This window comes from Oncorhynchus gorbuscha, linkage group LG14 (assembly GCF_021184085.1).
Source record: "Oncorhynchus gorbuscha isolate QuinsamMale2020 ecotype Even-year linkage group LG14, OgorEven_v1.0, whole genome shotgun sequence".
Classification (NCBI taxonomy): Eukaryota; Metazoa; Chordata; class Actinopteri; order Salmoniformes; family Salmonidae; genus Oncorhynchus; species Oncorhynchus gorbuscha.
Genome location: NC_060186.1, coordinates 11,435,126 through 11,457,468, shown reverse-complemented (window position 1 = coordinate 11,457,468; position 22,343 = coordinate 11,435,126). Strand labels below are relative to the sequence as shown.

The window sequence follows — 22,343 nt, the reverse complement described above, 5'->3', positions numbered from 1 at the left end:
CAGCTCCAAACAGCATTACAGCTTGGCTAATGGAAAGCCACAGGACCCATTTTTAAACTAATCTGTTCTGGGTGATACTTTCTTCGTTCTCTAATATCCATGCACAGTTGGAGGTGGTTCTCCATCTGTGGTCTGTCTGTCTGTCTGTCTGTCTTACAGAAAAGCTAGGAAGATGTGAAGGAGATGGTGAGTCTGGCCAGAGAGACCATCGAACCAGTGGCTGCTTTCAGGAAGGTGCTGATTGTCAGACGACTCCCCAAGACCAGCTCTGGGAAGATCCCCGTGCCAACCTCATCAACGGGAAGCCATACTGTAACTCCCTTCACCAGCCATTCACCTAAACTACATTTAGGATGAATTCAACATGCCCATTGAATCATATAAAAAAAAGTGAGACATCCAGGCACACTTTGAGGGAAGGTTGCATAGAAATTAATAATGGTTGTTTCAGGACAACGAAGGTGGAATTATTCAGTAAGATTCCTGTACAGCTGCCAATTCAGTTTTCTGGTGAGCCAGTTGTTGGATAAATTGAATTCATACAAATTGGATAAAAGTTTGAGGATCATATAAAATGTAATTCAATTTAAACTGATTTCATATATAAAAAGGCTGCTGTGGAAGCCTCTGTCTCCACAGATCACTCCTACCATTGAGGACCCAGATGTGGGCATGGACATTGAGAGGATGGCGAAACAGGAGCTGAGACCTGCTGGACAGTGACTCTATAGGCTGCTCCTGTAACCTCTAACCTGGGCAACAGTCTATTTAGCTATAGTGTCCTTCACCTGAGTTGTGATGCTGTGAATGAACATTCTAACCTACTTCCTACAGTAGGGGGCCATCTTCACAAACCAACACTCGACCCCAAGCAGTAAGCTAACCAACAGAATATGCTTAAGTCCTCAGCAAGATCCAAAGTAAAAAATCTTGTGATTGTAATGAACGAGGGGAGACAGAGAGCTGGTTTCAAGCGCAGCAGGTTGTAACGTCATTCTTCTTCCTCTACTGAGGAGGAGTAGCGAGAAGGATCGGAGGACCAAAGCGCAGCGTGGTAAGTGTTCATGATGATTTATTCAAAATGACCTGAACACTGAAATACAAAACAATAAACGATGTGAACAAAACGAAAACAGTACCGTGTGGTCCATCCTAAATAAAGACAAAACAATGGAAATAAAGGTCAGAACGTGACACAGGTGTTTATTGCAATAAAACCGCACTCTGAAAGACATGTCACAAATCAAACAATCCCTCACAGTGATGGGTTGCAAAGAACTGAACTAAATAGTGTGTGATAATGACATACAGGTGAGTGAACAGGTGATTAGAATTCAGGTGATTGGGATCTGGAGAGTGAGCTGTGTTCAGGGGATCTAGATGTTTGAGAGTATGAGCTGGATAGTGAGCTGCGTTCAGGGGATCTACGTGTTTGAGGGTGTGAGTTGGAAGCATATGTTACAGTGATATCAATTTAAAAAATGAAACTTGGCCATGAACAGGATCCTTTTCACTTACTAATACACTGGAGCCTTCAGTGGCCTCTCATTTAAACTGCACAGGATCATGCTGGTGGCCATCTGGTGGAGAATGCAAGAACCCCTGAGTTCTTTGATAGCTCAACAGGTTAGTGCTGGAGATCAAGCCAACTCCAACACAGGTTTGAATGCTGTTAGATCACCGCCAAGTCAAAAAAACATGCAGACATTTTTCCAGCCAAAGATAGGAGTCACAAAAATGAAGCCAAGCTCTGTAGACGAAGGATCCAACAGGTGGACTGTAGTGTAATAACACACAATTACACATAGCTGTGGCAGGCTGTTGTGGTGATGGTGTCATTCTGAAGTATCTTAATGTGTGAAAGACAGTCATTTCAACCCAAATTTTACTGACAGTAGTTATGTTGAATGCACATGCTCTTTGGAATCACACATAAGCTTTATTTATGTTTGGCCCTGGTTTGTGCACCCATTTTAGGGATTCTTCAGGTGCAGTTTGATGCCCCCCTGTGAATTAAATGCATTTAAATAAAAATGTACAATTTAGCAGATGCTCTTATACAGAGTGACTTACAGGAGCAATTAGGGTTTAGTGCCTTACTCAAGGGTACATCAACAGATTTTGAATTTAGTCAGCTCATGGATTCAAACCAGAAGCCTTTTGGTTACTGGCCCAACTCACTTAACCACTAGGCTACCTGGTGCCCGTAAAGGGGAAGAGCAGGGTGTGGCAGGTCAGGAGGGCAGAGGAGGCTGGTGAGAGGCATCATAGGAGGATGGACTAATTGTAATGGCTGGAATGGAATATATGGAACAGTATCAAAAATATGGAAGCCATTACAATGAGCCCATCCTCCTATATGTCCTCCCACCAGCTTCCTCTGGGTCAGGGTGGTTAGTAAAGTAGAGATATGGATGTGGGACTGAGGGTCACCTGGAGGGAAGAGGTGGAACCTATTAACTCTAAGATAACAACACCTGAAAAGCGCATGTCAGTGTGGTACTGCAATAATAAATACACCTGTTCAACAAAAGTTGTAGGTCTGTATTTGCAACAACAGGGGGCATATTTGTGATACAGAATCTCCCACATACTAAATGACCTGACATTTGACCAGAACCGAGGGAGAAGATAACTCCAATATCACTCAAATTTATGGCTGTCATAAACATGGTTTGCCATAATCATATAATCAAGATTAAGCTTCTCCTTCTTCGTTATCAGCAATGGGATTAATAAAGCTCTGCAAATTCCATTGAAAACATACAGTTGTGGATATATTCTCTGAAAAGTACCCAATTTGTCTCCTCCGACCCACCTCCAACAGTGACCATCTCATCTCTTCCTCTAAGCAGGGGGAGACTATAAAGCAACCCACATCCCACCAGGAAATAACATTAGAATAGAATATCCAGTTAACATGATATACAGAGACCTGTCTGTATTTATAGGTACAGAAATTACAGTTCCTCTCAGAGCATCTCCTTCATTATTGACTCCTCCTCAGTTAAGCAGAGCTCTAATCAGCTGTCATATAGTGTAGTGATATCTGTAGGTCAGGAGTCATCATCACCCAACCTTCAACCCCCAACATTATTATATACCTCTTATCAGTAGGTGGCCTGGTTTAGGACCAGCTGCATCTGTCTGTACTTGTCCTTCAGTCTCAGTCTCTCGGTCTCTCCGCTGGCACGGCTGCTGCTGGGACCTACATACACCACAGACAGAAACACACACCACCATGGGTTGCTGGAACAAGCTGTGTGGGCTAAAGGCTGGAATTGGGGCTGGAATTGCAGTGGCCATATTAGGTATAATCCTTATCCCCGTGGGGAACAATATCATCCGTGAGACTGTTACAAAGGTGAGTGCCAGCTGGCTAGAAATGTAACCATTGTGGATTTCTTAGAGGTCCATTTTGGGAAAAGGGGTTTGCTGCTAGCAAGAAAGGGACATGAGAGTAGATTCTAAATAGTAAGTGAAAGAAACATCTTCATTTGTTCAATCTCTTACATTGCTATGTCCCAGGTCATATTTTCCAAATGCATCTAAAATGTTGACAGCCACTTTGGTCATAACTTAAATAAATGAGTGCTGCTTTACTTAAAACCAGGGCACCGTGTAGAAAGAGTTCATGTCTGTCTGGTGAATGCAGGAATCGGTCATCGAGCCTGGAACCACAGCCTGGGACAACTGGGTGTCTGGAGACGCACCTGTGTACAGACAGTTCTGGCTCTTTGACGTGCAGAACCCACAGGACGTGGTGGAGAATGGGTCAAAGCCCAAATTGGTGGAGAAAGGGCCCTACACATACAAGTAGGTCCCTACTCACTCAGATGCCTCTAAAACATCAACAAAATGATATATATACTGATAATATAATGATGTATATACGATGTGTATAAGATGTGCATCATCTCTGTTAGGTGATTTCAATGCTGTATAGAGGAAGAAAACCTATGGTGTTCATCACTTTGTATTCTCAATAGAATTGGATGACTTTGAATGATAAATTGCTCTTTAATATCTACAATTAATATAGATGAAGAGAAAACACCTATAGTTTAATAAATCTAATCTAGAATCCAATTTAATATGATATAATGTACGAGAGATTAAAAGTCACTGGGTGAGAAAGCAGGAGACGAAAGGGTGGGTGACACTCGTCCGTGTGTGTCTCTCCACCCATCAGGACGCGGTACCTGCCCAAAGAGAACATCACGGCCAACCCAGAGGACCACACCATCTCCTTCCTGCTCCCTGCGGGGGCCATATTTGAGCCCTCCATGTCTGTGGGGTCTGAGGACGACAGTGTCACCTCCCTCAACCTAGCTGTGGCTGTAAGTGGGTGACAGCTCATAAGCTTGTGATGGCTCTCTACCTGTCTGAGTGGATGTTGTGTATTCCACCTCTGGCAGAGGTTACTTTCCTGGAGTAGAGAAAAAGGACAATAAGGAGAGCTGGGGTTGAAGGGAACCAGGTGTCTGGATTGTACGAGCACAACATAAGTTATGGGGCCCTAGCCTTCACTGTTTTTACAAACCACCATTTATTTAGTTGTGAGTCTGGCTGTGGTGGTCTCACAACACTCCAGTGTTATTGTGAATGTTTGGTTTGAAGTGAACATGTACAGTGCCTTCACAAATGATTCAGACCTCTTGACTTTTTCCACATTTTGTTACTTTTGTTACTTTACTTTGTTACATATTATTCTAATATGGATTCAATCGTTTTCCCCTCATCAATCTACACACAATACCCCATAATGACAAAGCAAAAACAGGCTTTTAGAAATTGAAATATCACATTTACATGCACTACCGTTCAAAGGTTTGGGGTCACTTTGATATGTCTTTGTTTTTGAAAGGAAAAACACTTTTTTTGTCGATTAAAATAACATCAAATTGATCAGAAATGTCATGGTTAATGTTGTAAATGACTATTGTAGCTGGAAACAGCAGATTTTTTAAATGAAATTTCTACACAGGCATACAGAGGCCCATTATCAGCAACCATCACTTCTGTTCCAATGGCACGTTGTGTTAGCTAATCCAAGTTGATCATTTTTAAAAACATGTATCCAATTGGTAGTTACAGTCTTGTCTCATTGCTGCAACTCCCATACGGACTCAGGAGAGGCGAAGGTCAAGAGCCATGCATCCTCCGAAACACAACCCAACCAAGCCGCACTGCTTCTTGACACAATACACATCCAACCCGGAAGCCAGACGCACCAATGTGTAGGAGGAAACACCTGGTCAGCATGCACTGCGCCCGGCCCGCCACAGGAGTCGCTAGTGCGCGATGAGACAAGGATATCCCTGCCGGCTAAACCCTCCCTAACCCGGACGACGCTGGGCTGATTGTGTGCCGCCCCATGGGCCTCCCGGTCACGGCCGACTGCGACAGAGCCTGGGATCTAACCCAGAATCTCTGGTGGCACAGCTAGCACTGCAATGCAGTGCCTTAGACCACTGCGCCACCCGGGAGGCCCAAGTTTATCATTTTCAAAGGCTAATTGATCATTAGAAAACCCTTTTGCAAATATGTTACCACAGCAGAAAACTGTTGTCCTGATTAAAGAAGCAATTACATCTGGCCTTCTTTAGACTAGTTGAGTATCTGGAGCATCAACATCTGCGGGTTCGATTATAGGCTCAAAATGGCCAGAAATAAAAACCTTTCTTCTGAAACTCGTCAGTCTATTCTTGTTTTGAGAAATGAAGGCTATGCCATGTGATAAATTGCCAAGAAACTGAAGATCTCGTACAACGCTGTGTACTGCTCCCTTCACAGAACAGCGCAAACTGGCGCTAACCAGAATAGAAAGAGGAGTGGGAGGCCCCAGTACACAACTGAGCAAGAGGGACAAATACATTAGAGTGTCTAGTTTGAGGAACAGACGCCTCACAAGTTCTCAACTGGCAGCTTCCTTAAATAGTACCCACAAAACACCAGTCTCTACGTCAACAGTGAAGAGGCCACTCCGGGATGCTGGACTTGATTGGGGGAGTGTGGCAGAGATGGTTGTTTTTCTATCATGTTCTCTCATCCCCACAGAGGAACTCTAGAGCTCTGTCAGAGTGACCATCGAAAATCTCTGTCAGAGTGACCATCGGCGAAAAAAAGGATGATCAATGGAAACATGATGCACCTGAGCTCAGTTTCGAGTCTCAGCAAAGGGTCTGATTACTTATGTAGATAATGTATTTCTGTTTTTTATATGCAATACATTTGCAAATTAAAACCAGTTTTTGCTTTGTCATTATGAGGTATCGTGTGTAGATTGCTGAGGATTTTCTTTATTTAATCCATTTTAGAATAAGGCTGTAACCGAACAAAATGTGGAAAAAGTCAAGTGGTCTGACTCCTTTCCCGGAGGCACTGTAGATAACAAATTGGCACTTTTGTATCCTATATGTTCAAGGATCTATAAGGTTAGCCACCGTGCTTCTACACCTGCATTGCTTGCTGTTTGGGGTTTTAGGCTGGGTTTCTGTACAGCACTTTGAGATATCAGCTGATGTACGAAGGACTAAATAAATTTGATTTGATTTGGTTTTCATACAACCGTTTGTAGGACACAGCTCTCTCTCGCACGTCACCTTATCAGTCATAAAACGTTGCTGTTGTAATCTTCTAGCTATGAGCCAGGGAAGCAGTAATATGCATGTGTGTTGACATTATGTAATGTACTCGTTTTGAATAATGGAAATGCGACTTCATTTTTCTTCTCCTTCCTTTCAGGGTGGGTACAAGTTGTTTCCCCCATGGGTACTGGAAGCTGCAATGAAGTTAAACAATGTCTCCCTCTTCCAGCGACGGACAGTGAGGGAAATACTCTGGGGTTACAAAGACCCCATTCTGAAAGGGACACTGGGCCTCTTTTTTCCTGTAAGCTCACCAGCATATCAGTTTCATACACCAGCATATCAGTTTCATACACCAGCATATCATTTTCATACACCAGCATATCAGTTTCATACACCAGCATATCAGTTTCATACACAAGCATATCAGTTTCATACACCAGCATATCGGTTTCATACACCTTCCCTTTATAGAATAATACAAATCCTTTATTTTCACACACCTTCCCTATATAGAATAACACAAATCCTTTATTTTCACACACCTTCCCTATATAGAATAACACAAATCCTTTATTTTCACACACCTTCCCTTTATAGAATAACACAAATCCTTTATTTTCACACACCTTCCCTTTATAGAATAATACAAATCCTTTATTTTCACACACCTTCCCTTTATAGAATAACACAAATCCTTTATTTTCACACACCTTCCCTATATAGAATAACACAAATCCTTTATTTTCACACACCTTCCCTTTATAGAATAATACAAATCCTTTATTTTCACACACCTTCCCTATAGAATAATAGAATAATACAAATCCAAATTTATTTTTCACACACCTTCCCTTTATAGAATAATACAAATCCTTTATTTTCACACACCTTCCCTATATAGAATAATAGAAATCCTTTATTTTCACACACCTTCCCTTTATAGAATAATACAAATCCTTTATTTTCACACACCTTCCCTATATAGAATAATACAAATCCTTTATTTTCACACACCTTCCCTATATAGAATAATACAAAATAAGGGCACTTTCCACCTTTTCCCTACCACTGAGGAAGTACTTCCCTAGCCCATCAAATAATAACAAACTCCCTTATTCACCACCTTCCGGAGACACCTTCCCCACCTCTTTATACCTAGGATAGAATAATACCCCCCTTAAAATATGTAGATGCACTATTGTATTTTCCACTGGATGTCATAAGGTGAATGCACCAATTTGTAAGTCCTCTGGATATAAATGAAAATAAATGTAAATGTAAATACAAATCCTTTATTTTCACACACCTTCCCTTTATAGAATAATACAAATCATTTATTTCAGTTTATATGTACATTATTTTAAAATAATTACCAATTTAGATTATTTAGGTAGACATTCAATGAAAATGTAAGAATAACTTAATGAAATGTAATGTTGTGTAGGATATCTAACTGTTCTATGGTGTGATGTGCTCTTTCCTCAGTACAACGGCACCTATGATGGGCCATACAGTGTCTTCACAGGCAAGGATGACATCTCTAAAGTGTCTATCATTGACAGCTGGCAGGGGGAAAAGTGAGTCTATCTTGAGCCTCCACATACTGAAGTTGATGGAGAGTTGTTGTGAGGGTTGAATCCAAATAGTGCAATGAGTGCATGCTAACCTTCCCCCCATATCATAACAGGGACCCATGATGGAACTCTCTTACCATTTTTCTGTTACCGGATGTAAATCCACTTCACCTACTGTAATATCAATAAACAAAATACAAAATAAATATACCGTAATTCTGTTAGAAAAAAATGTGCATCTGCACAGTTCTAGTAAATTGTTCAAAGTAGTCCTTGTGCACTGAGTTGGTTATTAAACTTTGAAATCAATGCTTTTTGTTTGGCGTACATTTTAAAGTGTAACATCTGAGTCTGTTACCGTTACCGTAGGGTCCATATTGTCAATTCAGTCTAATGACATCATGGATTTGCAGCATCATCTGTAGAATTCTCCTTGCAAACCACGTAAAACCACAGGTCTTTGGTGATGGTAGGCAGGCGCGGACTGGCTATCTGGTATTTTGGGCAAATGCCAGATGGGCTGGTCCATTTGTAGCCCAGTGGGCTTGTCTAACTAGTTTTTGTGTTGCCCCAAATAATTATCTGGCTAATAATGGGGGCCTCAAAGAAACAAAATAGGCCTGTGTGGGGGCCTCAAGGGGAAAAAATAGGCTGGTGTGTTTGAAATGCCAAGGCCAATTTATTGTCGCAGTCCGCCCCTGAATGTAAGTCGTTTTTGTCTGGGTCCTATTACCCAATAACTGATGGTTTTACTGATGAGTCCATTTCTCTCTAATAGGAAGGTGTCTTTCTGGAACAACACATACTGCGACATGATCAACGGCACAGGTACAGTCACCCGAACACCCAGGCAGCAGACAACTTGCATTGCATCCCTGTCTTGTTGAATGACATTTTACTCTATCATCACACAACCAAAACATTTCAAATGTGTAAGAAATGAATTAAGAACACTGTAGAATCATTACTAAGTCATCTTATACTCCAATGGTTAATATATTACATTCTATGTTCTTTACCTTTGTTCTGACTACTTTCATCAGATGGCTCGTCATTCTCTCCCTTCCTGGACAAGAAGAAGCCTCTGTACTTCTTCTCCCCTGACATCAGCAGGTGGACTGATCTGTTCTTCATTTACCTATTGGGGAGGATAGTAATGTTCAGATCTCATGTAGACTGGTGTTATGGTATACGAAGACAAGTGGAGATGATAACTGATTTAGGTTTTGCAGTGGCCCCAATTTCTATCAGCTTTAATCCTGTTCACTGCCGTCATACAGCCAATAGAAATGTACTACTTGTTTATCACACCCCTTAAAGTCTGGAAGGAACTCTTCACTATGTCCATTGGCCTAATATTCACAGACACTATAGTCAGATCTGGGGCCATATGCAATGAGCATCTCAGAGTAGTGCTGATCTAGGATCCCCCCTCCATGCATTCTTATTCATTCATCTAAAATGCTGAACTGATCCTCAATCAGCACTCCTACTCTGAGGAGCTTTATACATACATTAGGGCCCCTGATCTTTTATTCCCATCCTCACTTTTGAGGATGCCTTTCTAATCATGACCACAAGAGGTCAGGCCCCAGCAAAAACAAAGAGCCTTGTCTCCTAAAAGCACTGTTCTTCAATGTCTTCAGGTCTGTGTCAGCTGAGTATGAGAGGAGCCTGGACCTGAAGGGGATCGAGGTGTACCGGTTCAAACTGCCCCCGCTCACCCTAGCCTCCCCTGCAGTCAACCCAGACAACCAGTGCTTCTGCACGGACTACGTGGTCACTAAGAACTGCACATTGGCCGGAGTCCTGGACATCAGCTCCTCTCGTGGTGAGGGACACGGGCAATAGTCACTAACTGGTTCCTGCACTGCTGGACATCAGCAGATAAAAATCATATTATGATCTAATGATCTATTAGCACAGTATGAATGGCACAGAAGTCTGATAAATTCATATTTTTGTCATGGCAGACGCTCTTATCCAGAGAGACTTACAGCAGCAATAAAGGGTTAATAGAAACTAGCATTTACTGCAGTTCCATTGGACTACAAGCAGGTCCCAGAGTTTTTCCTGGTCAGGGAAAAATTGTGGGTTCTACACACAGACTTGTTGCACCCTCGACAACTACTGTGATTATTATTATTTGACCATGCTGGTCATTTATGAACATTTGAACATCTTGGCCATGTTCTGTTATAATGTCCACCCGGCACAGCCAGAAGAGGACTGGCCACCCCTCCGAGCCTGGTTCCTCTCTTGGTTTCTTCCTAGGTTTTGGTCTTTCTAGGGAGTTTTTCCTAGCCACCGTGCTTCTACACCTGCATTGCTTGCTGTTTGGGGTTTTAGGCTGGGTTTCTGTACAGCACTTTGAGATATCAGCTGATGTAAGAAGGGCTATATAAATACATTTGATTTGATACTGTATGCATGTACTGTGCACAGTAACAGGTGATCAACGTGTCCATCTTTGATATTCTCAACCAGGACAACCAGTCTACATCTCCCTGCCTCACTTCCTGCATGGTAGTCCATACCTGGTTGAAGATGTGGAGGGCCTTGGTCCTCGTGAGGAACATCACGTCACATTCCTGGATGTGGAACCGGTGAGAGCCCTGCGTCCATTCACCTTTCACCTCTGACCTTTAGGATATGTCAAAGGACCTTCCCAACTATGCAGTCATCTGTGAATACGCTCCCCAAAAAGTCTTCGCACACATCTTGTGCTGTTCTCTCAATAAGCGACATCCTTTTGCTCTCGCATCTATTTAGATTTTGACAGCTCATGATTGTCTGTTGCTGGCGTGTACTGTACATTAGGCCTAACTGCTGTGGGAATAAATGTGTTTGGTGTTTGTTTCCGTCAGACAACAGGGTTCAGTCTGAGGTTCGCTAAGAGACTGCAGGTGAACATGATGTACGGCCCCTCCAAGATCATCACGTAGGTTTAATGTCTCGGTCTATTATTTTCCCGTACTTTACTATTGTATGTACAGCCACTCATCCAAGGACATCTCTCTCTCATTACATATTCTCCAGGGTGTTAAAGAAAGTGAAGGACTACACCATACTCCCTATAGTTTGGCTAAACGAGGTAAGTCATTTGAGCTGTACTTCAAATATATATATATATATATATATTCACCTTTATTTAACCAGGTAGGCTCATTTGCAACTGCGACCTGGCCAAGATAAAAGCATAGAAATTCGACACATGCAACAACACAGAGTTACACATGGAATAAACAAAACATACAGTCAATAATACAGTAGAACAAAAGAAAACAAAAAGTCTATATACAGTGAGTGCAAATGAGGTAAGATAAGGGAGTTAAGGCAATAAATAGGCCATGGTGGAGAAGTAATTACAGTATAGCAATTAAACACTGGAATGGTAGATGTGCAGAGGATGAATGTGCAAGTAGAGATACTGGGGTGCAAAGGAACAAGATAAATGAATACAGTATGGGGATCAGGTAGGTAGATAGATGGGCTGTTTACAGATGGGCTCTGTACAGGTGCAGTGATCTGTGAGCTGCTGCTTAACGCTGGTGAGGGAGATGTGAGTCTTACTGCTGCCAGGTCTTACTTCTAAAGCTTTAACTTGCCTTTGTTATTGCATATTTCCAACGTATTTCCTGAGTATATAACCTCTCGTTTCTGTACATGCTATACCTCAACGACGGTCTGTTTCCACAGACGGCATCCCTGGATGACGAGACAGCGGACAGGTTTAAGAAGGAGCTGTTATCTCGTGTTGACATGCTGGAGACGGTGCAGTTCACGCTGATAGGCTTAGGGTCAGCAGCCTTGGTACTCTGCACAGTGGCACATTGTTTGGTAAGCAGAAACAACAACAAGCTTGTGTGAGAGGGACAATGCTGCTGGACAACAGAGGAACAGCGGGGGTACAAGGATATCAGTGTGCTGTAACTTGTCACTTTTAATATCACGCACATTCTTAATTTCAGTGTTATTTACGATGTGAACATTCTTGCTCTTTTACATAGCGAGGATATATTGTAGACATTGTGTGAGCCAGAAAGTACTTTTTTTGTACAAATTCTTATAAATTGTTCTTTCATGTTGTTGTAATTTGATTTGCACACACCTCCCTGCTAGATTTTGGTCAGGGATCTTGAAAGCTAGAATATACAGCAGGTTGAAATTGCTATGACATTAATGTAGCGAACATTCATGACTCCAATAAAAAGAAATCAAGCTGATTCAAATGTATTCAACTTAATCTCGGCTCACACTGAAGTTGAGCCATGAATATCGATGGAGGCAGGAACGGGGAGGAAGTGAAGTTATTTTATGATACCCTGCTTCTCAAGGGGTCTTAAGTAGGGTTATGACACGGCATGAGTCTAGCAAAACTGGCCCACATCCCCATGGGAAGTAACCAGCTTAGGTTCTCTCATTGCTGGAACAAACCGCTCTATTGTACATTTGAAGCCAATTTATTTAGTTTCCCTTTCACCTCATGTGGCCCGTAAATCAAAGTGAGAGTGAAAACACCCCCATACGGATGATTATTCTGTGGTTTCTGCATGGCACTCGGGTTTGTTTGGTGAGAAAGCACTTTTTTTGCCCTGCAGGAAACCTCTCTTACTTTTAGGGGGTTTTAAATGACCATTTGCCAATTCCCGGGGCTCTTTGATACTTCTGTCTACTCTAGAGAGTACAGTAACAGTGGAAAGTGAGATTGAAGGAGCCTTCTCTGCACCAGTTCACTCTGTAAGGAAGCCATTTTCTTTCTAAGCCATATTTTCTAAGATGTGTGACTGTTTGTAAATGAATATTAAATACCGAGTATGAATCTACAAATGGACACTAACCAATATTCAATGCTAGTTCTAACAACAGCTACTGATATCTTCATTGAAATATTCTGAAGGAAAGTAAGGCCAATTTGTAAAATGTTTAAACTTGTGGGTACCTAATAAATCACATTGTAAGTCTAGTCAGCTTCACTTGGTGTCATTACATTGTTTCCCAGAATTTCTACCCGTTTTCCATATCCATCCATTTGCATGGGCAGCTTCTTCCTACCCATAATTCCTCAGAAGTGACCCCTGACCTTTTTCTCAGTATTAATGCCGTGTTCACGTGCTAGTCGGAACTAGGAAACTTACATTTTCGACTTGCTAAATGGTTGTAGTTATTATACACGGGACAACCAGTTAGCAAGATGGAAATTTCAGAGTTCCGACTAGCACATGAACATGGCAAATATCTAGCCAATAGAACAGTAATGTAATTGTTTTCAGTCATCATACAATTTCATATGTGGAGGCTGCTGTGTGGAGGACGGCTTATAATAATGGCTGGAATGGAGTCAATGAAATGGCATCAGACACATGGAAACCATGTGTTTGATGAGTTTGATACCGTTCCACCTATTCTGCTCCAGTCATTACCACGAGACCGTTCTCCCCCATTAAGGTGCCACCAACCTCCTGTGAATTTCATACATTCAATAAATCAATGTAATTCCTAAGCGTGACTGTAAACAGTGAAAGTGTATCACATCTGAAGAGATACGGAATGATCCTGTTGTTCGTCTCCTGTCAGATTCATCTCTGACTACTTACAGCCTAAATGTAGGAAACTCAAAGTAGTTTCTAAATGCATTTATTCAGGCTGTCATTACATTAATAAATAGAAATACACCAGTTTTATGATGACATGGAAATGACATTGAACATTCACCATGGCGACACTTCTTTGTTAAAAGTTTGAATCGATCTCAAAACTTAAACGAGTCGTCAGTCTAGAGATTTATGTTATTTTGTCAAAATGAAAATAGTATCTCTACGATTTGCAGATACGGTCGAGAATATCTGATGAAATATGTTAAATTATATACACGAGGGTCACGTTCAAAAGCGCAGATCCACAAAAACTGGACACAATGACATAAGTTATAACGATGAAAATATAGAATGAAAAACACTCTGTACACATAACAACCATGAATACATCTACACAGACTATACTTCTGAGACAAACAGGAAAGGGCTATTCACACTATATAAACAAAGAGCGCCAATCTGACCATCTCACAAACTGTGAATTAAATGCATTGTTCAAAAATGATTAGAATGATATTCAAGTTAAATGGTCATCATGGTTATTTTTGATCGTTCACGTCTGTCTTGCTGTACGTGACATTAAAACTCGGTAAGGAGATGAAATATATCTCATCAAATCATGGATCAAGAAAATGCAAACCCCAAAATCAGGAGTGTACATGTACCTGAATACAAAAGCTAGGATGTGCATCACTGCTATACTCCCTCAGTATAAAACCAATCCAGCGATGTATTGCAAATAGCCACAAAGTTTAGATGGATTTTATATACATGAACATGCTTATGTGCTGACAACACAACATCATACACTATCGAAGAGATCATGGAGAGATGCTTGTGCAGTATGGCACAATGTCCCGTACCATTTAAGAACATAAATGTTCCAAGTAATGTGAATAAATACAGGAAAGAAGACAGAATGTAAGGATGCTGTGACCTAACATTTTACATGACCTTTGACCTATTCAACGTGATGTTTAGAAAATGACTGAGTAAGGATTGTGACCATTTTGGGTTCACTGTTATAAATTGTGCAGAATCCCTCCCAACAAAGGTTCTTTGCTCACACAGCGCTAAGTGTTCTAGTGTAACGGTACTGTCCATATGGGTGGCAGCTGAGCTGGAGGTGTACTTTGGCCTAGCCACTATGTTTTCATTTCCAAGGCTGGAATATTTTTATTGGGACCACTTACTATGGACAATATGCCCTTTGTATAGACAGTGCTGCCATTTTATCTGGTGTTAGGAGGGATAGAGTTCCTCCATAGAGACAAAGCTACAATGTGAACATAGAAACGGGTCATACAATGATGGATTTGTTTTGATCTCGATGATAACCCTGTCGTTTTGTCAAATGTGAAACTGTAATAGGTGGTAGTTGTAAACAGTGTTCATGTGGAGGAATATGATATGAATATGAGTCAAGGTTCAGTTGCAGAGCAGAGTGTAAACAGCTAGGGTGCTCCCTATAAAACATCCCTCTTGGATATGCAATGATAATACGCCAATAATTTCCCTACTCAAATCACAATCTTCACCATCTGTAACCCCAGGTTTGTTCTCCTTGGACCAGACATCCATTCATATTAAGCCATTTTATGCTGCCTGATAAAGTTCCCCATTCTGTAAACGTCTATACTGCAAAATACTACATTACTGCTATCAGACCATTGCCTACTGTATAGCGTGACTACAGTATACATGTGTGGCAAGTATTATCATACAACTACATGAGCAACAGTGAATGCAGTAAGTCACCCTGTGTATGTAGCCTATGACACCAGAACCCGATGCCTAAATCCACACATCTCTATGTGTCCTGATCCAGGGTCAGGATTTACACCTCTGTCTAAATGACGAGTGTGACAGGGTGTGAGGTGTGTATGTATATCACAGTAATCTGGTCAGCGTACCTCATGCATATAAGACTACAGACAGCCCCAGGCAGGGTGAGTCCCACTCCCTCCTTGTAAACCTATAGTAGCTAGAGCTGGGGAAGCGTTCAGTTCAGGTCCATTGCCTCTGGGCAGGGCGGGAGCTCGGGGATTGTGTGTGTGTGGCCAGGTGTGTGTGTTCATGTATACCCCCTCTCCACAGCCCTGTTAACCCCTCGTCTCCCCCAGTCAGACATCATCAGGCAGTTCCAGGTGGTTTCTGCGGTTGCGGCTCTTCCTGAGGTCTAGCAGGGGCTTGAGCTTGGCCATGTCTCCCCGGAGAGGAGGCCCTCCCCTCGGCCCCTTCTGCTGCCTGGCCCCTTGCAGGCTCTGGAGCTGCTTCCTCTCCTTACAGTACTGCTGTACGGCCAGGCTCTCTGCAGGGCTGAAGGCTGAGAGCAGGGCCTTGGGGTGCAGGGTGCTGGCCCAGGCCCAGGGAGACTGCTGCTTGTCCGTCAGCACTGACACCATGGCCTCACTCAGGATACGCAGGCGGAGCTTGGCCACGGTGCGCTTGAAGGTGTTCTCCGTGGCCAGGCAATAGTACAGGCCCTGGTCTGACAGCTGGACGGAGCGGATGAGCAGGCCGTGGTCAGTGGCGACCACACGGTCACCCAGCTTCACCTGGAAGGGATGAAAGAGAGGTGTCAGTAGAATGGTCTTAATTGTCCTATAGCATAACACATTATCCCACAGCATGATCTGTAGTCAAGTAAATCAAGCAAAGACAAGTCAACTTCAAGTGGCACTCCAGTCTCCTTTTCAGCTCATTTAACACTGGATTTACTTAACGTAAAGCACATCTCAATAGGTGGTCCTGGTATGTCATGACATAGCACAAGGAAGGGGGGAGGGCTTTCCTCTTTTATTCTCTATTGTTCCTCAAGCAAGGGGGGAGGCCTATGACATCACGACTTCCCACCAGCCATTAATGTCCTGCTCCTTGAAATTTGCAGTTGTGTCTAAAAAACATTTTGCTGAAAACAAACATTTTTTTACCCTCTAGTGTGTCCTTTGCTGTATGAATACTGGGGATATCGCTTTTCAACTGTAAAAGGTCCAAAAAATCACTGGAGGACAGTTCACCTTTAAACAGTTCACCTGGAATACTCATTCTCATAGAATCTCTGATATAAGTATTATTCATGAGCTACAAACAGTGAAATCTGTAAAAGATGTGAATCCTTATAAGAGCAGGTTCTCTTTGCACAGCCCTGTATCATTTCTCATGGCCTGATGGGCAGCAGGAAGTCTCAGAGGGTGTCGGTAATGTGAAATGTTTCCCCCGTTGAGAATAGACTCATTAGTTAGGTCCCATATCACATGTGATCTGCAGTATATCACTACTCATTATCTTGTTACACAGCCAATAAATACTTTACAACGTCTCCTGAGGCATGACATGATAGTGGTCTGATATTACTTCAAACACTTCGTCACAATCTAAGGGTTGTGTTCAAATGCTTTGTTCTAGTTCCAACCAGATCAAGGCATTCGACACAATTATTCGACACAATCATTCGATTGTAACGACGTGTTTGATAATGTAATCGACCACCAACAGCATTTGTACTCAGTCTGTCCCGTGTGTTACTGACTGAGGAAAAACGATACCCCCTCAAGCCTCCTTCACGTCATGGGATTCCATATTTGCTTAAAAAGTCATTGATTTGCAAGAAACTGGAGTCGGAATTGAGCCAATTGAGCCAGCTCTGATGTTGAACCCATAGAATGAATCATTCCATTTCTGTGGTTCAACCCAACTTCTCAATTAACTTTGACTCGCGAAGGTGTTGTCTGACCTCTTTCCTCCTGTCATTGTCTCTGTGGATGAGCCAGCGGACGGAGGCCTGAGGGGACTTAGGAAGACACTCCAGGAAGGTGGTGTTGTTCTTCACTCCATACTGGGTCATCTCCACCGCGTTCCTGTACGCTGAAACAAGAGCGTTTCACACACATCAACTCACTGAGACATAAACCATACAGTTGTATGAAGTAGGTCCCAAGAGTCAGGGTCAAAAGTTGACCTGAGGGTTAGTGACACCTGCAGTACAACCAAACCCTCCCAGTCACAAGGGGGTGAATCCTAACTTCCACTGAAGTCTAATTTTCATGTAATCTCCCATTAGTTTCAATGTACTAAAGAAATTTGAAGTTAAGATTATCCCCAAGTATGCTTGTTTGTCAGATTGCATCCATTTAACTGACAGCATTGTCACCTGATGTTTGTGTCCCAGCCAACTAGCTCATCCCCATGCTGGATGGATGACAGGGTATGGACTAATTAGCACCGATGACCATATGGTTTAGTCCCATGACATATGTTCATTTACACAGACTTATACTGGAATGTATCACTATGGAGACCGTAGCGCCTCCCCTTGTTGGACAGCTTGCCGACAGCTGATTGAGTGAATCATCTCTGTATAGTCTGTCTGCTTACACACACACACACACACACACACACACACACACACACACACACACACACACACACACACACACACACACACACACACACACACACACACACACACACACACACACACACACACACACACACACACACACACACACACACACACACACACACACACACACACACACACACACACACACACACACACACACAGTCTCAAGGGGACAATACAGTAAAACACTATGCACCTGCTGCTGAACCACGAAAGGGCCTGAACTCAAATGATCCATAAACCAACAGAATCTATATTAGACCCGTTTAGAGTCAAATGAGTACAGCTGGGATAGACCAGCCACAGAGCAAATGAGTCGAGGAAATCAGATAAATGGATAAGCATACCAATGCCCTCTGTTGGCCAATTCAACAGAGCTGTGGGTTTCTCGGGCATTGGGCACACGTTGGCTGGATGTTGTCATACCTTTCAGGTTGAATCCTCTGCACTGAGTCAGTGGGTTGCCATGGATGATGTCCTGTCTTCTGCTCCTTCTGTGTAGAAACCATAACCATCCAGAAATATTTCCAATGCCACAATACAGTCCCGTATATATGTTATGTACTGTGAAATGGCATAAACGTTGAATCCTGTCAAATATATTGTATATCTAGTTTAATAGCCTACACAAACACAAAGCCCAGTAGCTTAGAAACACGGTTATACCAACCCTCCAGCCCATTATGAAAATCTCTAAAATCCCATAATATCAACAGTGAGGAAGGACCACTGAGCCAGACACAGCGGTGTGAGGAACATTTGACAATGTTATTCCACTGTATGGTTCAGTCGCTTCCCATCCAACAGCTAGAGGGAGAGAGAGCTTAAACAGCAGGTTTTCTGAGGAGTAAAGGGACAGAGCCTCTGTTCCCTGACCAAGCTACACTTGAACTGCGGGTGACTGCAATGGCAGCTGAACAGCCGGTGAGGAGGGAAACCAGAGGGGGGACTGTTCAAAGTAGAACGGTATCACTCACTGCTACAGCTGTGTTATGGCTATGGTTGGATCAATTCAATAATACATGGTGTATACCAAACATTATGAACACCTTCCTAATATTGAGCTGGATGAGCTGGATGTCCTTTGGGTGGTGGACCATTCTTGTAAGAACCGACGCTGATGATGAGAAGCAGGTACGGAGAGTGAACGTTTAATCAAGCACAGACGAGGAGCAGGACAGGAACCGTGTCAGAAAAGGGGGAACAAAACGAAATGACGACAATAATTCTGAAGCAGGGAACAACCTGGGAACAGACAGATATAGGGGATGAAATGAAAGCAGATGATTGAGTCCAGGTGAGTCCAATGAATCACTGATGCACGCGATGAGGTAAAGGAGTGTGTAGTGCTGGGCAGCCTGGCGCCCTCGAGCGCCAGAGAGGGAGAGCGGGAGCAGGCTTGACAATTATTTATACACACAGGAAACTGTTGAGCGTGAAAACCCCATTTGTGTTGACGCTTTTGACACAAGCCGGTGCTCCTGACACTTACTACCATACCCCGTTCAAAGGCACTTAATTGTGTTGTCTTGCACATTCACCCTCTGAATCGCACACATGCACAATCCACGTCTCAATTGCCTCAAGGCTTAAATATCCTTCTTGAACCTGTCTCCTCCCCTTCATCTACACTGATTGAAGTGGATTTAACAAGTGACATCAATAATGGATCATAGCCTTCACCTGGATTCACCTGGATTCACCAGGTCAGTCGGTCATGGATGTTTTCTATAGTGTATGTTATCATTATGACCTGCAGATATATTGTATAACCAGCCTAATACATTGCCTTATGCCAGTGGAATAACCTAGCTATGTAATTACAGTAACATCAGTGTATCGTTAGCTCAAACCTTTTGGTATTTTGGGGAAAACCAAACAAACTACTAAGAGCTGTATAATGACTCATTCCCCATGAATAACACCTAAGCTATGTGAAGAGTTGCCCTATACTGTAACCCCTAACAACCTGGGTCCTCAGCACCAATGTTTTACGGGTAAAATCAGACTGCACCATAGAGTGGAATAACACGGTAAAATGGTAATTGTGCCGCTCGGTTTGCTTCAGAGCGCTCCTTTCTCACAGCTGGTATTGTACTGTTGATGTTGACCCAGAGTCTGTAGTACCGTACCTCTTGCCAGTGGGGTAGAAGCGGGAGCAGCTCAGGCCGTCCCAGGCACAGTAGGGGTCTCTGGCCAGGCAGCAGTCGGCGCAGGCTGAGCCGTAGGCATGGCAACGGTGCAGAGACACTTGGGACACGCCGTGCTCTGAACTTACGTACAGCTGTTGCTGCGAGGCCAAACAGTTCAAATGTCAACCACACTGTTTGTTTTAACAAGTGAAGCGTGACTTAACTAAGTTAAGATCACGGACAATTATGGCTTATTATCGTGCTTTCCGGCTGAGTCACAACTTTAATGCAGAAAATAAACTATTGCACTAGCCAATAGCAATGAGCTAATCAGAAGCATTTTGAAACAATATGGAGATACATTAAGCACTGGTTGCACATACTTACTTTTTTGGAAGATATTCTCAAGTTTGTCACTGGAGCTTGGTTCTGGGAAGAGAGAAACATGCCACAATGTCAATAATATTATGTAACAAATGTTGTGACCCTATGTCATAAAAGTAATGGACCATAATAACTTTCTTATCTTATCATATTACATAAGACTGTAGGTGTGTTTGAGCTAGTCCTTGTTGCACACCGTGAATCTTAGGAAATTCATTTGGTCCTTTACATTCTGTGGAGGGATCTTTTAATCAACGCTCTCACTCGTTCATCACACACTCAGGTTATCTTGCATCCTATTGAATACCATGTAACCGTCCACCGCGCGGCACTAGTAGGAACACTATGTGAGATCTCCATGACACGTCAAACTACACTAGTGGGAGACTGGGAGACCGGTGTCGTCCAGGTGCAGAGAGAGATTAGCTTGGTTGGGCCTTGATCACATGGATGACTTGCTTTGTTTATCAGGCTGAGATTAAACAGAGCTTGTGAGGGTTGGTATGGGTGACTGGCATCGCCCTCTAATGTCAGTATGCTTCCCATCAGTCTTGTGTGGTGGTCTAGTGGCCGGGTCATCACTCTCCTGAATGCCCCTCCCTTAGGAGTACAGTCTGCAACCCCTTGTGAAGAAGCCAAGAGCTCCTATTCTGTCTGCCTTTGATGTCTGTCTGTCTGTCTGTGTTTGAGAGAGAGAATTCAAACCTTAAACACTTCCAGCTCTTCCAGTATCAAATCCTGGTCCAGGGAGCGGTTTGTGGGGAGAGCGATGACCTTTTGCACTGTCCCTTTGTCTGAGGACACACACACACACACGCGCACACACACACATTTTGATTAGATTTTTAGACAAAATAATTTACAATTGAAATACATTTAAAAACATGAACATGTAGTGTGTGTGTGCATCTATCGGTTCCATATACATGTCAGAGAATGGAGACAGTTCGCGAGCAGAGGGAGGAGAGAGGAGAGTTATAGCAAGATCTCCTGAAACAAAGCCTCCACCTCTCCGCCCTGCAGTCTGACATTACTGGCATGTGTTCAGGAATCTTGGAGGATTGGAAGACTGATAAACATAAACAGCTGTGAGTGAGAGAAAGGAGAGAGGCTCCCTGGGATGCAAGACGTACAGCCAGCTCCACACTCCCCTCTGTGTTGCTCAGAACTTTCCTCTTCCTCTTCCTCCTCTTCCTCCACCCAGTGTTGCAGCTCATTATAGTGCAGTTATTGTTCTATTCACTGAAGAGTGAGACAGACTACTTATCTTGAGTTCATATCCCCTCTGTAATCATTTGCCTATGAAATGCCTGTGTTATGGCATTATAGAGCAGAGATAGATTATTACAATATAGAATATAATGGAATTAAGTGGGTTATGTATAATGAGGGCATTGTGGTGGCGCCACCCCCTGGTGACAGAGAGAACAGGTCATTTAGGCTGTCATGCTGGGGCTTGGAGATCTGTTATCATCCGTAGCCAACATGGATGCTCCATCATGGACGATGTCACACTCTTTACGAAGCATCCCACTCATATAACCCACCGCGTTAGTCAGAGCTCTTTAAACTGCAACTCTGATGGTTATTGAACACAAGTGTCGAGACGAAGAATATGAGAATGTTAGTCTGAAGGAGAGATCCTGAACAGGCATCCT

General features: G+C 42.9%; 2 protein-coding genes across 2 annotated transcripts in view; one reads left to right on the top strand and one right to left on the bottom strand.

Annotated features, from left to right (window-relative positions):
• Nucleotides 1-3,126: 3,126 nt before the first annotated feature.
• On the top strand, nt 3,127-13,133 carry LOC123994436 (platelet glycoprotein 4-like). The gene is made up of 12 exons (XM_046297004.1): nt 3,127-3,364; nt 3,656-3,816; nt 4,193-4,340; nt 6,748-6,894; nt 8,079-8,170; nt 8,946-8,995; nt 9,211-9,280; nt 9,814-9,998; nt 10,655-10,773; nt 11,035-11,108; nt 11,207-11,261; nt 11,867-13,133. Exons 1-12 carry the CDS (start codon nt 3,242-3,244, stop codon nt 12,035-12,037), a joined length of 1,395 nt encoding a protein of 464 aa, XP_046152960.1. The 5' UTR covers nt 3,127-3,241; the 3' UTR covers nt 12,038-13,133.
• A 655-nt stretch (nt 13,134-13,788) lies between these two features.
• The window catches only part of LOC123994435 (semaphorin-3C-like), a 58,458-nt gene continuing 49,903 nt past the window's right edge, over nt 13,789-22,343 (bottom strand). The window contains exons 13-18 of the mRNA XM_046297003.1: nt 21,391-21,479; nt 20,689-20,730; nt 20,302-20,459; nt 18,596-18,663; nt 17,501-17,631; nt 13,789-16,322 (exon numbers count right to left, since the gene is read on the bottom strand). Coding sequence (XP_046152959.1) covers nt 15,888-16,322; nt 17,501-17,631; nt 18,596-18,663; nt 20,302-20,459; nt 20,689-20,730; nt 21,391-21,479 — 923 coding nt within the window. The 3' untranslated portion in view covers nt 13,789-15,887. The remainder of the gene's footprint in view (nt 16,323-17,500; nt 17,632-18,595; nt 18,664-20,301; nt 20,460-20,688; nt 20,731-21,390; nt 21,480-22,343) is intronic.